The sequence below is a fragment of the Poecile atricapillus genome, chromosome 1 (genome assembly GCF_030490865.1).
Source record: "Poecile atricapillus isolate bPoeAtr1 chromosome 1, bPoeAtr1.hap1, whole genome shotgun sequence".
Lineage (NCBI taxonomy): Eukaryota > Metazoa > Chordata > Aves > Passeriformes > Paridae > Poecile > Poecile atricapillus.
The window spans coordinates 171,154,164-171,170,073 of record NC_081249.1 but is presented as its reverse complement, the minus strand read 5'-3'; the positions used below and the strand labels follow the sequence as shown (position 1 = coordinate 171,170,073).

Here is a 15,910-nt window from a genome sequence, read left to right as displayed (position 1 = left end):
AGCCCCTTATTCAGGTCATGTAAGCAGAGCAGTCACAATGCTGGTGGACCGATACCTTTTGAATCACTTGCTACCCAAATGAAAATTTTTCCAAAGTGCCACCAATTGAACAATTCTGACTTTTAAGAATATTCTCAAAATATAAAGATCATAGCTTCTCCCTGATGGTTTCTCCTCTTGTTCTGCAGTTGAAGCAGGGAGGCCGGGTAGCTGGTGCCACACTGGAACATCAGCAGGAACTTTCCAAAGTTAAGTCTGAGCTGGAAAAGAAAATCTTATTTTATGAAGAGGAGTTGGTCCGACGAGAAGCATCACATGTATTGGAAGTAAAAAATGTAAAAAAGGAAGTACATGACTCAGAGAGCCATCAGCTTGCACTCCAGAAAGAGATCATGATATTAAAGGATAAATTAGAGAAAACAAAGCGAGAGAGGTAAACTTTTGGGCATGCTTCCCTCACTATGGATTTCTTTTTGTTGTGTCTATGTATTGCATTGCATGGGTGCCTGTGCAGGCTGGGATCTCACTCTAACTCTGTTTATTCCATTTTGAAAGTCCCAGTCTACAGGTTCAGCAGTGTGACAGTATAAGTGTTTCTATTTCTTGCCCTTCTCTTTAGGCACAGTGAAATGGAGGAAGCAGTAGGAACAATGAAGGAGAAATATGAGCGCGAAAGATCTATGCTCTTGGAAGATAACAAAAAACTAACAACAGAAAATGAGAGGGTAATTATTTCAGGAAACACAAATTTTTTCTTCATTAGTCTCTGATGTTGAAGTAGTGTACTCACTGATCAGAATAGGATCTGTGAATGTTCAGGCACTATCTGAATTTTAAAAATGTCATTTTTGACATATAAATACTAGAGATTTGGCAACATAGTACCTTTAGCATCTTCGTACTCTGCTCTATGAGGGATTGATTCCCACAATTAAGAGGACACCACCCTTTGATTCTTCATGAAGGCTGCAAAGAGGGAATCATTGATACACACTGTCTGCCTTCCTGGTGGTTTACAGTTAAACCTTTTTCCCTCTCTACCATTTTTGGTTTTCCTTTGTTTTAGATTATTTTGTGTGAACTGATAGTTTTGTAAAAAGAAGCCCATCTAGATAGCCCAGGGTGTTCTTGTTGGTTCAGATTCTAAACGTGTGTAGGCACATACATAAAAAGTCTGAAACTGACCTAAGTCACAAGTGAAACTAATCTCTTGTTTCAGCTCTGCTCCTTCGTGGACAAATTAACAGCACAGAACAGACAGCTGGAAGATGAGCTCCAAGATCTAGCAGCAAAGAAAGAGTCTGTTGCTCACTGGGAAGCTCAGATTGCAGAAATCATTCAATGGTATGTGCTGGTTAGAGATCCAGATATGGCCACTTTCAACTTCTGAAACACTGATTGGCTTTTTTTTTTTCTTTTTTTTTTTTTTTTCACATAGCTAGGCCTTGTCTGTGTCTGAGATCAGCAAAAGCATGGTACTTCTGAGTGTTGATTTTGTTAAAATTGCCAGATGCCACTGAAACAAGTACAAAGCAGAGTCCTGGTGTCAGCTTTCTTCAGTCTCTAAAGTGATTGTTAAGTCATCCAATTTGAAATATTTTGATAAATTCATTCAGGAGGTTGGCCATGAATTAAAAGATCAACCTTAACATATAGAAACTCACTAGGTGTACTGGACAAGCACTTAGTATTTCCACTCTTCTCCCCTATATAATTCACTGTTTTAGCAAGCTGTGTGCAAGAATTTCAGTGTGCAAAACAAAAAGGACTGGAAGGTAGCTCTTATAAAAATGGAGCAAGTAATATGCAGATCATTTTCACATAACAGTGAATCTCTGCAGAACTCTTGCTAATGGCAAAAAAGAAGTTTCAGTTTCCCTGGAAACTGCCACAATCAAGAAAATCAGATAAAAGAAAAATCTAAAGCAGACAATCTGAGATGTATTCAGTTTTCTGTTGCTGGGAGAGTTTTCCCTGCTCTGTTCATTCCTGTTATGTCCCTAAACCCAGTGCAGAAACTCTGATAATTTGGTGGTACAGTATTTGGTGCTGTGAGCCATGAAACTGCTAAATTATGGGTTTTTGTAATTGCACAACAGGGTAAGTGATGAGAAGGATGCTCGTGGCTATCTCCAGGCATTAGCTTCCAAGATGACAGAAGAACTAGAATCATTGAGAAGTTCCAGTCTGGGGTCACGAACACTGGTAAGGAAATAGGAAACATTCAAGACATTCTGGGCGTGTCTGAGAAGCTATAGTTTTGTAGCTAAAAGAATCATTCTTCTGCTCTGCTTTGTAGTACTTCATAAGCTACTGCTTACAAATTCAAATAGGTAATCTATCAGATTGATAGATTGATTAATGATCAGAATTTGATAATTACAGGGGGCAGTTGTTTCATACCAATATCTGCCATCATAGATATTAAACACTACAGAGGAGAGAAGAAACAATAACTTAAACAATCAAAGGGGAGTACAGAAATGTACCTTACTATGTTATGTGCAATTGAATAATTGCAGTGAGACAACAAAGTAAGTTTTATTCTGTGAAAAAATGCTCTCTGGCTTATACCAGTACAAACTAAGGACACACAGAGCATGTGGCCTTGTTTACATACAGAACAATGAAACCTTTGTGCCACAGTTTTCCCATGCAGTAGTAACATGAATTCCCCAAAATTTAATAGAAGAGCTCTCATAAAGAAATACGTTTTCAAAGAGAAAAACACCTGCATAAGGAAAGGAAGAGCCATTTGCTCAGGAGCCCACATCCCTACTACTGCCAATCACCAGTCTGCTGTGAATCTGTCTGCTGTAGGTTTATGCACATGAGAATTTACTCACCCCTTGCAAACCTATGAATATCAGAATAAGAGAAAGTTTTATTTCTGTGAGTTGACATTCATCTGCATCATCAGGAGACAATTACAATATTGAGAGGTTTAATGGGAAGAAAGATTGGATCAAATGCAGTTTGCATTTTTATCTTAGCTACTGCCAGAATAAAGAACACTGCCTGTTCTTTATATTATAACTGGTTTTGTAACTTCTACAGAACCTGCTCTAAGGCAGTTACTTCTTAACATAAAAAGGGCTTCTCAATTTTCATGACTTTTATTTGCGAGTTCATCTATGACTAGAGAGGCATTCATTAGGGAATATCAGAAATGTAGTCCACACGGAAAAATGCCTGGAAAAGCTCAGAATATTAGCTTTTGGGGTAGTAGGGAGGAATTGCATGGTTTATGCTAAAGTACAGCATACGTTACATGTATGTAGTATGTTATATGTATGATAGCATATATGGTATATGCTGCTTAGCAAGCGTAAGACTTGCTTAGGCAAGTATTCCAGGTATCTTGGGCATCTCAAGACCCAGATTGTTTCTTCCTTTTTTAATTCTCATGGTTTTGCTACACTTGGTATGTTTTATGTTAGTATGTTTCAATTAAATGTTGACATTTATCTCATCTTTGGAAGTCCATTATATCCCTGTGCAGGTTTTACACTCAATTCTAGACTGAATAGTGAAAACTAATAATTTCCACTGGGTTCTGTCTGTTTGACTTCCATGCTCAGTGATCCAGCACAGCATTTTGATTTCCAGAATATTGTGTTAATGGTATAACCAATATTAAAATTGCTCATTACTTCATTTTCATGTCATGAAGACTGACTATTGACTACTTTTTATGCAGCAGGTATGCTGTTCATAGCTGATTAAAAGAGCATTCTCTGAACCAGTGTGAAAGCTAATTTATGTCTTTGGACAAGAACAGAAATATCCTTAGACAGTTGATAGTAATATCCAGTAACTTACTGCAACAGGATCCACTTTGGAAAGTGCGGCGCAGTCAGAAGTTGGATATGTCAGCAAGGCTGGAATTACAGTCGGCCCTTGATGCAGAAATTCGTGCCAAGCAGCTAGTTCAGGAAGAGCTACGGAAAGTTAAAGATGCAAACATATCTTTTGAAAGGTAATGAGGGTTTTGGTTCTGCTGGGGGATTAATGTGCTGATCTAAACTGCTGATTAGAATAGCAGCAACTTCCTTAAAATGGCCCTCTTGTGCCTGGGATATTGGACTCTGGCAGAGGGATCCCATTCTGCACACTACACATTTATTACATAGTCAAATGAGAACTGTTAAAATTTCTTCAAGTAAACACTTCACTGCTATACTGAGTTACAAAACTTCGGCATCTGAGAAAAAAGAAGTGTAAGAGCAAATTCAAAGCAAATTCAGTACCTTTTCTTCGAGTAACTGGAGAGTTTGACATGTTCTTGGGAATGAAAAGTCAAAGTTCTCTTAGAATAATTTTGTTTAGCAGATACCTGCAGTGATAGCAGAAGTCTTAAGTATAGTGTTAAATATCTAGTCAAGTAATGAGGTGTCTGTTCAGGGGAAAAGTAATTATCCTTAAAAGAAATCACTTAAAAAAACCCCCAATGCCCCTCAGAAAAAAACAAAATTACACCCCAAAAAACCCCAAACAAAAAAAACCAAACAACTTTTTCCAATAATTTGAGATGTAGCACCAGAAATTAACCTTGTGTACTGGCATTCCTGCCTTTGAGACATTTCAGATTACATTTCAATCATATTTTTTACTTTAGTAAATTAAAGGAATCAGAAGCAAAAAATAGAGAACTGTTGGAAGAGATGGAAGGTTTGAAGAAAAAAATGGAAGAAAAATACAGAACAGATTCAGGTAATTAAGTTTACTGTGTTCTAACAGAGTTCTAACGCAACCTGTGATGTTACCTTTTAGCTAAGCCTGTTCTGCTTTTGGTTTTAGGTCTCAAACTTCCAGACTTTCAAGATTCCATTTTTGACTATTTCAACACCTCTCCTCTTGCACGTGATTTGACTTTCAGAGTGAGTTATTACATAAAATAACTACAAAAATGAGATAACCGAATTATATTTTTATTATGTAAAAGTAACTCTTAGGCACTGTATGGCAGATTGATATCTTGCATATTAGCCAAATCAGCATGGCACAGAATTGGATGCCCAGTAGGTGTCAAATTGCTTGGCATTTTGTAGAGAAGCTCACACCTCTGGGAAGTATTCTCAGAAGTTCACTTTAATTATTTCTCATTCTAGCTCCTTTGTTTAGGTTAATCTCAAACATTTGCTAAATTAAACATATTCAGGGTTTTTCGAAAATGCTGGCACACCCTGTTACAAATAAGGAACTAAATGCTTTGCAGTTGGAAGATGCTGGTTATTACAAGGAAAAGTTCACACAGTTCAAAGAGTGCTTAAACAGATATGTAGAATTGTTGGCTCCAGATCTTAATGGAGTGGTTAGAGGAGAAGAAGCTGGGAAGAGAATCAGAAGACCCACAGATGTTGGTATAAGTTTATCATGACACACCCTGTGATCCTTAGAAAACGAATCATACAAATCACAGCTCCAAGTAGGCGTTTCACTTTAAATGATTTGTGCATTCCCTGAGGAAGCAGCTGTTGAATGCAACATTGAATCACATTTCCTTACTTCCTGAACTCTTGATCCTTGAAGATTTTTCTGGGTTTTTTTTTTTAACTTTATTTTGCAAAGTGTAGACAGTCTTGTTTTTTTAGGATAAAACCAAGAACTTGAACTGAAACAATCTGTTTATGAAGTGGAGTTCAAGGGGTTCAGGTTAAAAACTCATCAATCTGGTTAGATTTTCTGTCCAAGATGTTACTCTCTCTTTTTTATTTTTCTATTTTTTTTTCAGTTCTCACTGTTGCTAAAAACAAAAAGCCTATGGACATACTGTGATATTTTCATACAGTTTGTGTATTTGCTGTTCCCAGTCACAAAATGTCTATGCTGCCTTTCTGTTGAAGCAGCAAGATGTGCTTTATGGGTGACCAGGAGGGGAGAGAGAGATGCATGATATATGCTACTTTCTCAATACTAACTTTCATCTGCTGACCTTGATACTTTAAAACATTGCTTTAAAAAGTACCAGATAGATGTAAAACAGTAACATGTAAAATATCAAGCCCATAAGTAAATAAGGTTCCATTCTATGGACCCTGAAATAAATACATATTCTCTACGGAAACGCAGGTGGCATTTTCTGATGAGTTACATTAAAATTGCTGATACTGTGCGTAGTAACTTACATTACCTTTTTTTTTCTTCACATGTACTTAAAAAGATATTTTGTATCATCTGCTTTGGGGTTAATTTAGTTTGAATGAGTGTCATTTGGCCATATAAAATACTTTATTTAGCTAGTCAACTAATACTCTATCTGAAGTTTTCCTGTGGGTGATAAGCAATCGTTTTTATCCCTCATATCTGTTACAACAAAGGATTCTGTTTCTTCTTCGTCTACATCTTCTCTGCTAGCCTTTTGGGAAGAAGTAAGTTTTTGTTAGTAGTTATGTGTCCTTATTATGTTGTGACCTGTCTTAGTAAGAATGGCCCTCTAAAACTAGATATTTTGCTTCCTTAATTTCTCTGTAACTTAATCCACTAAACCTCTTTGAGGCTTACTGTTTTATAGTTTGACTATCTATATAGCTAAAGCTGAATCACACAGTATTTTGAAGTTGTTTGTATTACATAATTGTGCAATTTGATCTTAAATGGCCCAGCCCTTCCAATCAATTTCCAATGAAACAAAAAAAACAAGTATCTGAACAAATTTAGTGAGCTAACTGAACTTGAGACATCTTGCTGTCTAAACTGGCTGGGAAGTGAGTGATTCATTACTTGTTGCCTTTAGTGCTAATTACATCATTGATGTGAAGTCTAATCTCATGTTTGTTAATCACAGTTTTCGTGATGTCCTGAGAGTACAGTAATACAGGATCTTACTTCCACACCCAGCTGCTTTAGCTCTGGAATTGTAGCATACTTCCCCCTTGTGCTGGCAATTAGTAGTTGCTAATTTAAGTGTGAAATTAATAGATGGCTTGTAATGGATGCTAGCTTTAAATGTTAGTGAAATATAAGACACTGTGATTAAGTAGACATGATACTTTTAATGACAGAGGCAATTCATTATCAAACAACATTTTAAAGATTGAGTATTACTACTTTAAGATTTTTTTCTTGTGGTAGACTTGCTGGCTTCTGTATGCTAGAAAAATCCTAGTGTAGCAAGCTACCAGGAGAAATCAGCTATTTTAGGGATGATTGCCAAGCTACTCAAACATCATTCCATACCTGCAAGCAAGAGATTAGACACAGCCTTGCTGGGAGAATACAACTGTTAGAGCATTTATGCTGTCTACTATGAGATTTTGCATTTCAGTACTTCCAGTTTTTCCATCAGGTGTCAGGGTTTGTTTTGAGGAAAGATCTTTTTTCAGAATGGATGTTAAATGTGTGTGTACTTCATATAGAATTCTGCACTGGGTCTTGTTTCCATTTTGTTGACACGAGGATACTTCATCAGATATGTGGTATCTAATCTAACATGTTTGCTGTCACTTTTGCAGACCAGCTCTATTAGTGAGCAGGAAATGCAGGGTCCCAAGTCAGAAGTTTCACCATCTACTTCAGTTGTAACTGCAGAGCAACAACAAGAAGTAAGAGACCCGTTATTTTACCCTGAAGAGTAACTCACCCAAAAGTCTCTCTGTCTTGTTCACAATAAATACATACTGCAGCATTCATTATGACGAAGCAGGATTGAATGCTGTGTATTTGCAATGTCTCAGTGTTAATTGCACCTGCTTTGAGGGCAGTTGCAAATGAAACCTTTTTGTTGGCTTTGTGTATGTTGATGTACCTCATTTTCATGTTTTCTGTATTGCTGCTTGTTTGTTAGTGTGCAGGCTTTCCTGTGAGTGCTTTAAAACACAATCTATTTCTATTAAATCAGAATGGCAATGTATACAATGATTAAATTTCTGATAATTTTCAAAAAGGAAAAAAAAATCAGAACAACAAGCTTTGCCACCCCAATCTTGAAACAAATTCTTGAAGCCTTATTTTGCTCAATTACAGTTTCTTGTGATTCAGGAACCAATTCGGCTTCAGAGGATGCCTGCTGCTCCTTCCCCCACCATTCAGTCCATTTCTCTAGCTGTACCAAAGGTAGGGGGATGTGCTAACCTTATTCTAAAGAACGAAGAAAAAAAATCATTTATAAATTAGCCCTCTGTGTTTTCTTGTCCTGTTTGGGTTTGTCATGTGTGTGTTTTTGTTAGACCTGTGTTTTTAATCAAATGTTTCCACATGCATATCAGTGGGTTTTGTGTTGTTGGAAGGGATGACAGAACATGGTTGTAGTTTTGGGTTTGAGTGTCTTTTGGAGTTGGAAATAAAACTCTTACTGTTGTCTTGCAGCAACTGCTACAAGATGGATTTACATAAGAGAAGCCCAAGCTTCATAATATACACACTGATATACTGGAGGGTGGTGGAGGGAGGTGCTTGCATTACTTAAGTCCAGAAAATTAAGTTATTTTTATCTTGACTGTATCTTTCAGCCTAAAGCTCACCAGCTCAATATCAAGTCGTTCACAAGCCCCACTCAATGTAGTCATTGCACCTCTCTTATGGTGGGATTAGTTCGACAAGGTTATGCCTGTGATGGTGAGTTGATGAAACTTTTTGTAAATTTTCAGCAAGCTCCTAAGAAAAAAACCATCCCAGTGTATTTTAAGACAACCATTTCTTTGGGGAGGGAATAAAAGAGAGGAGTGGCTGCCACTGGATGATTTTCCCTTCTGTTGCATCAGAGCATATTCCTGAAGTCTCTTTAGAAGAATGATGATGTATGATGAAGTATGGTTTCCTTGCATATTGTTAATTAATTCTACTAAAGTTAGTGCTGCTGGAGTGCAAAGGAAGGGGTAGGGAAGGCAGGACTGGTTTCTTTTGTTTTACTAGAGAAAAATGCAGAAATGATCTGGTGGCATGAATCTGATTATGTCTATTTTATTCTGGTCATAAACCCCATATGCTGGGAGGATGTTTGCTCAGTTATTTGGCCTGTAGCCTGTCTTGCTGTCCATTAGTTTTATTTAAAATGCTTTCTCTGAGGCATATATCACTACTGAATTCCATGTTCGAGTATATGGAGGTATTTTCATTTGAAAACACTCACTGTATATTGATGAATATATGAACTCAGTTAAATAGGCCACAAATTCATGTAGTATGCATACTACAGTATAAATAAGTTTATTTCTGTGCCCAGCTTAGTTCTTGCTAGTGGCAGCCTCTCCACTGACACCCGCAGTATCATATGCAGATTGCCTCATCTGCCCTTCAGGGCTTTTTTCCTGGCAGATCTTCTGGTGGCAGTTCTTCCCCAGGAGGACCTATCAGTCTGCCAGCACTTGCCCTGGGGCTGCCTTTTGTCTCCTGTTGCTGACAGTTCTGAACTCTTGTTTTGCATGTCTTCTTGCAAGCTTGAAACTGTCTTTTTCCTTTAGTGTAGCTATCAGCTTCACTCTTCTTTTGTCTTGTGTATTTTGATTAAGCTCTGCATCGTTAGTTTTCCATTTTGCCTAATCTACAGCAGTTCTTGATTGCTACAGAAAAAACTAAAATCACATTGATATAAAAATGGAGATGACTCTAATAGAGCAAAACTTTGCCAAATGTTCCCCTCTCAATCACTTGCATTTCCCAGTTCCTCCTCTTTCTCATCCTGGAGACTATGGTAAAATACATCTACACTTAGAGAAGACTGGAACGGACTCTATCCTGTGGATTTTCCCTGTTCTGTAACTGGTGTACAGTCCCAAATAATCATGATGCCTCCTTAAAGAGCTGAATTTATTACCTGGTCCTGTGGAGCACCTACAGTACTTTGTGTGTATGACTTTTTGGTACCCCTGCCCTCCTGGGAGCAGACAGTAGCTCAAAGAACAAGCCAGGCAACCTGCTCTGGGCTGTCCCCTCAGGTATCATCAGGAGGAGGTTTGTTGCCCTGTCTGTGGCTGTAACAGAAGCAGGCTGTCTCCAGGTTTTTTGGAATCCTTTGACGCTTCATAATTACAGAACAAGATGCACTTAGGATATCTGCCAGATTCCCACTTCTGAGAATATGGTTAGAAGGAAACACAGGACAAATCAGAATGTCGTGCCCCTCTCTTCCTGCTTTCCCAAGCAGGTTTTTGCTGGTAGAAACAGGAGAGCAAAATCTCTGTGGAAAGATCTGGCCCCTAAGCTGTGGGTCAGTTGCCTCGATATAAGACATTAACTCATTCCACAGTTCTTGTGGTCTGTCTCATGTGAAGTGGCATGTATTATGAGATTTTTCTGTGTACTGTTTCTGTGTGAAGTGCTCTGTAGACAAGACCTAGAGACCTCTGTCCCTTGGTGGTGCAGCATAAAGTGGTGCAAATGGTAAGAAAGCGTGCAATGCTAGTTTGCTCCTTATTTAAACTTACTTGAACTCTGGGCAATAGATGCATATGGCTCTTTCATCATGTAGTATTTCAGTCCTTGTCCCTGGTTTCTGCTTTATTTATTCTTTATTTACATCATATCCTGTGTTTAATAATTTAACCCTTTCTGTTTTCTCACCAGTTTAATTTTACTTTTTCTTTGCAGTGGTCTTGCATATGTGGATCAAATTAAGCACCTATTAGCACTACCCTGTAATTTTTATTCCCCCTTTATTAATGCTGTTTCTCTTCTGTGACTGAGTTAGTTGGTGCTTAACACCAGCAAGCCTGCCCAAATCATTTTCCTTGAAATGTGGACTGAGTTCCTGCCCTTTATGAATGTAATAGGCTAAAAAGAGGAAATAAAAGCACTTTGGAGAGTCTCATACAATATCTAGGTGTGTTCACTCCTTCAGCGTAGCAAGCTATTGCAATATTTGACTGCCAGTTTCAGTGTGATTAATTGATTTGCTGAGTGTAGACTATGTGAATCACCTGTTATTATTGACTCATACACATATTTCACTGTGAATTTTCTCTTTTGTACTTAGTGTGTTCATTTGCATGCCATGTTTCCTGCAAGGATAGTGCACCTCAGGTCTGCCCTATACCCCCTGAACAAGCCAAAAGGCCTCTTGGAGTAGATGTGCAAAGAGGAATAGGAACAGCCTATAAAGGTTATGTCAAGGTAACAGACTTTTCTTCTTGGACAAGAAAAAATACTTAACTTCACTTACAGCTCTACAGCTTGGAACCTCTAAGTATGTTTAAGCACATCTTCTAAATAGTGCTAAAGCCTTAAGGCTCTGTGTGCCACTCTGTAACTTATTTAACTTCTTTGCTTTAAATGTGGGAGAAACACTTTGTTTTACTACAAGAGCTGAAGGTCAGTAGATTAGTAGCTACAATGTTCATAGGCAGCGAGGGGAGAAAAAAAAGAATGGTTTAAGAAAGAATTCTGTTATTTTTGATGTAAGCAAAATATAAAAGATAAACAGTCCTACCATTTTGGCATTGGTGAAATATCTAAGCCTAATATCTTTATACAAGTCTTAATATATTTTTTTAAGTAGTAACAAGGAATGGCTGAACTTAAAAGAGAAAAAATGATTGCTTGATTACGTGGTATTTTTTCATCCTATTTTGAAGGACCAGTAGAATGTGCTCTAATTCCATTGGTCTAAGTGTAAGCATTTTCTAAATCTCCTGCTTTCTGTGTCTTCTATATGTAGCTTACACATAATAAGCAATCAGTTATTTACCTGCAGGTCCCAAAGCCTACAGGAGTTAAGAAAGGATGGCAGAGGGCTTATGCAGTTGTCTGTGACTGTAAACTGTTCTTATATGATGTGCCTGAAGGAAAATCCACCCAGCCTGGAGTTGTGGCAAGTCAAGTCTTGGATCTCAGGTTTGTATTGTTACAGCAGAGTAGAAGTCCTCTCTACTTTTTTCTTAACAGGAGTGTTTATTCCTAGTACACAAGAAATTACAATATTTTGAGAGCTCTGGCCTAAGACGGTTTGTGTATTCTGTACATAAACTGAGTTTAGGCTGATAGAGTTGGCTCAACAAGAAATTACTTAAGTAACTTTACAATCACTCACACTGCAATCACCAGTATTTACAGTATTAGCGTGCTTCTTCCTGGAATTCCATGTGCACCTGTAAAAAGCAAGTGTGTATTGGTAGATTGCTTTTCCCATGTACTTAGACCTCCACACTGAGTCACAGATCATCCCATAGCCAAGAAGTTCAGGAATGTTAAAAAAATTGAAGAAGTCTGCAGAAAAGCACTAACTAATTTATGCTGAAAGTGGCTCTGACCCTGCCTTTTAACAGGAATTATTATTTCATGGGGAACCATCTGAACCAGTGAACACTGTCTACCAAATATCTGAGACGTAGGTTGATCAGAGTAACCAAGGAAGTTTTTTTTATTTCAATTTATGGAAATATGAAGAAAGTGTAATACCTTTGAATGTTACAGCACCTTTGTACCTGTGTAGAATACAAAGTTTGCATCCACAAGCAGCTTGATTTATATTTTTTCTAGACAGCAGTACTGTGGGGTTGCAGCAGTACTGCTGTGCTGTTCTCACACTCGCTGGGAACTGTCAGTGTCAGCTCCCTGACATGCTGGCAGCAGGAGCAGGAACGTGGAAGTATTGCAAATAGCAGCATTCACATCAGTGCATTGCTTGAAGCAGCTCGGCCAGATACCATATACCAACTGTCCCATGCTTTCTCTGCTTTTTGTAGCTGTCCCTTTGAGGCTGTCATGTGAGGATTCTTAGATCTCTTTAATAGATGTTAACCACCACAGCTATGAATTCTAGCATGGGCAAGTTTCAGACATTAGTGTCATCTTTGCACTAAAATTGGCAGTAATAATGATCAACTTGGTCAAATTCAGTTTAACAAGGCTAGTGTAGACAAGCCCTGTGGGGTGGAGCACTCTGAAATGCAAAAGTTGTTCTGATGTCTGTTTATTTTACTGTAATAGAGAATTAAATCTAGCTGTTTTGAAAATCCTTATTTGAAACCCACAAACTATAATTATGTTGCCAAGAGCTTTTTATGTGATTTTTCTTTTTTTCCAAAGGCCCCTCTCTTGCTACACATTGAGGTATGAATTATTAATTTCTAACGTGTCTGCTGGGCTGGAAGAGCAATATTCTTGCTTCTAATTGTAGAATAGGTGTGGTTGGGACACCAAAACTACACAAAGCCACCCCGCTTAACTTCAGGTGGACTGAGATACACATACCAGATGCTGTAGAGACATAACTGAGGCTTGTGAATTGTTTGGGTCAAGGATGGTTAGAGCATAACAAAGCAGTTGTGACCCCTGTGCGGTGTTAGGAGATTGCAGCCTATTGAAACAGTGGTGATACCAATTAGATTTTGCTGAGTAATCCTCGTGTCTGTTGTGTGTGATGATCTTATTCTCTTTTCTCACTAGAGATGAAGATTTTTGTGTGAGCTCTGTCCTAGCATCGGATGTAATACATGCAACTCGGAAAGACATCCCTTGTATATTCCGGGTATGGCAACCAACTGACTCTTACAGAAAATACCAGATACATACCAGTGTTTTGTTTTGATAATGGCATATGTTGTCCATATCTGATGCTGATTATGTAGAAGTGTAAGAATTTACAAGGGCTCTGCTGACATATGTAGACGAACAATATGGTGCTCCACTTATAGGTAAACTGTGAAGAACAGAGTTCTCCTTATTTAGCTGCTTCCTTGTATATGAAGTTTGGTGCTTTTTTTATTTTCCTGATTATAATTCAGTATATTTTCTCCCTTCTTACATTGGTATTACCAGATTCTATTTTTTCTTGCTTTGCTTTGGACTCTTGCTTTAGGAACCAATGCTGTAACAGAATATTCTGATACTGATCTAGTTTCCTTAATTTCATGTTTAAGTATAGTAGAAAAAAAAAAGATAAAATAATGAGCTGAGCTATAATATCCCCTTTTAGTGTATGTTCTATCTCAATACTGTATTTAGTTTTTAACAAGAGGAACTTAATTCTTGTGTTTTGTGTGAATCATATTAAGTCTGGAATTCTAAAATTTATGAAGGAATGCAGTAGTAGCCAGTATCTATAGCCCCTTTACATTTGAATACAGAAATTCACTGTCTTCAGTGTCTCTGGTCTTCATCCCTTTAGAATCAAGTCAGAAAAACATGGAAAGCAAAGAGCTGTCAGTCAATCACAGTCCCTGTATTTGGTCCTTCAGGATTTTACTTGGGAATTGTCTTTGCTCCTTGTTTGTCTCTGTGTCTCTACTTTTCTGCTTTTTTGTAAAATTATTTTCTGCAGTGAATTTTCATACTTTGGTTTACTACTACCTTTACCTTAAGTTTCCTCTTGTTTGTATTTTGGTTTTTGGGTTTTTTAGTTCCCATCTGCCTGCTCTCTTAAATTAGCAAACATGGAATAGTGTAGGAAAGGACATCTGAGGAGAGAAAGCATGGTAGGCAGAATGATGGTTCATTCATTTAAAAACAAGGTATTCATACAGTTCAGCCTGCCTGACTTGTTGCTCTAATTTCTGCCTGCAGTTTTTAACTGAAAGGTATCTAAATAATAAAAATAATTTTTGTCAAATATCTCTGTGTAAAAATACTTGTGTGGATAGAAATGACGAAGTATCTCTATGGTTTCATCATCTTGGAAGCTGGTATGTGAATATATCCATTTAGGTAGGGCACCAGAGAAGTTGCTGAATTACACCTCTTTTCTCAGTTCTGTGTCCTCCTTCTAAAGCAAGAATTTCTAAAACTGGAAACCACTAAACCTGATGGGGAGAGTCTCCTCTCAGTTTCGTTTAGCTCTAGATCTGCATCTTACTGACACAGTCCCATAGAGTAGCTTGTACAGAACAGTTTAAACAGTTAATTCACATCATCTGTGTAAAAATGTGGTCCTTCTTTTGTGCATGTCATTGCACATAACACATGATGATGTTGGTGGCCTACAAAAGACAGATTATAATTTATTCTGGATCTTCTACCAGCAGATAACAATAACAGAATGCTGCCAAACACTAAAATGTTCCCACCTCTGAACCACCATGAATTCAAGAACAGTAAGAATTCGTCTCAGATTCAAACATTTCTCCTTGGTAACCAGTTTTTAAACCTGGATGTTAGGCCATGCTGACATTCAGACACCTCAGTCTTAAGTGCTGCCATCAACACACATTTTTAATAATAGTGTAAGAGTTCCCTGTAGTGGAGTGCTTCCACAGCTTAGCAGTTTGAGTTAAGAAGCCTTGAGTTTCTTAGCAAATAATGTATTTTTGTATGATGAAGAATGCAATATATATTATGATCAACTACTCACTCTTTTTTTCTTGGATTTGACTAAATGTAAGTTGCCAGCTTCAAAAGACTGAGTAATACATGGTGGTACTTCAAAGGGAAAACCATTGCTGGAATTTGGTTTTGTTTTGTTTTCTAAACATATTATCCATTATGTCTCCATCTGTCTTTAAAATATTAGTGCTTAGTTAGAGTTTCAACAGGAACAAACCTTTATGCAGAGTAGTAAGAGCTATAAGCAATAGCAACTATACTCAATTTGCTCCCTACCTCCCTTTACCTCCACCTTCATCTTACTTACGAATTTCTGTCTTTGACATCCTATTGTCCCACATGTACTTTCAGATACATTTTATCTTTGAGTGTTACTGTTTAATTCACTCTTCCAGGAAGTGTGTGTTGTATTACCACAACATTCATCCTTATGGTTTTCTTATAACAGCATGTAGGCTGAAGGTCTGATATTCCATGTTATAGCCTTCAGATTTGCACTTTTACATCTTTTGTTGCTTTTTTCTGTTTAACTGTTGTTACTCAAGAGTCTGTGTTGAGGGCTGATCCTGGCTGTTGGCCTGTTTGTCTGTGGCTGAAGTATAGTTCCCATGATACCATAAACCCTTCAGTCTCTTCATGCAGTACAAAAACCCAGAATGTTAAAAAATACTGCATGCATTCTTCAAGCAACATAAGTTCCTGGACAGTTTTTCTG

The 15,910-nt window shown here is 37.7% G+C and overlaps 1 protein-coding gene across 11 annotated transcripts in view; it reads left to right on the top strand.

Annotated features, from left to right (window-relative positions):
- Positions 1–15,910, top strand: part of CDC42BPB (CDC42 binding protein kinase beta) — a 91,360-nt gene that overhangs the window by 62,389 nt on the left and 13,061 nt on the right. For 6 of the 11 annotated variants that reach the window (XR_009276957.1, XM_058832867.1, XM_058832839.1 and 3 more), the window contains 13 exons: positions 189–433; positions 620–725; positions 1,220–1,344; positions 2,100–2,205; positions 3,831–3,979; positions 4,619–4,713; positions 4,801–4,880; positions 7,455–7,544; positions 7,966–8,055; positions 8,451–8,556; positions 10,913–11,049; positions 11,630–11,769; positions 13,324–13,405. Coding sequence is in view for 10 of the 11 variants with exons in the window: in XM_058832867.1 (XP_058688850.1) it covers positions 189–433; positions 620–725; positions 1,220–1,344; positions 2,100–2,205; positions 3,831–3,979; positions 4,619–4,713; positions 4,801–4,880; positions 7,455–7,544; positions 7,966–8,055; positions 8,451–8,556; positions 10,913–11,049; positions 11,630–11,769; positions 13,324–13,405 (1,551 nt within the window). In the remaining variant the exon portion in view is untranslated. The remainder of the gene's footprint in view (positions 1–188; positions 434–619; positions 726–1,219; positions 1,345–2,099; positions 2,206–3,830; positions 3,980–4,618; positions 4,714–4,800; positions 4,881–7,454; positions 7,545–7,965; positions 8,056–8,450; positions 8,557–10,912; positions 11,050–11,629; positions 11,770–13,323; positions 13,406–15,910) is intronic. The other 5 variants (XM_058832883.1, XM_058832875.1, XM_058832850.1 and 2 more) reach the window with 2 other exon arrangements.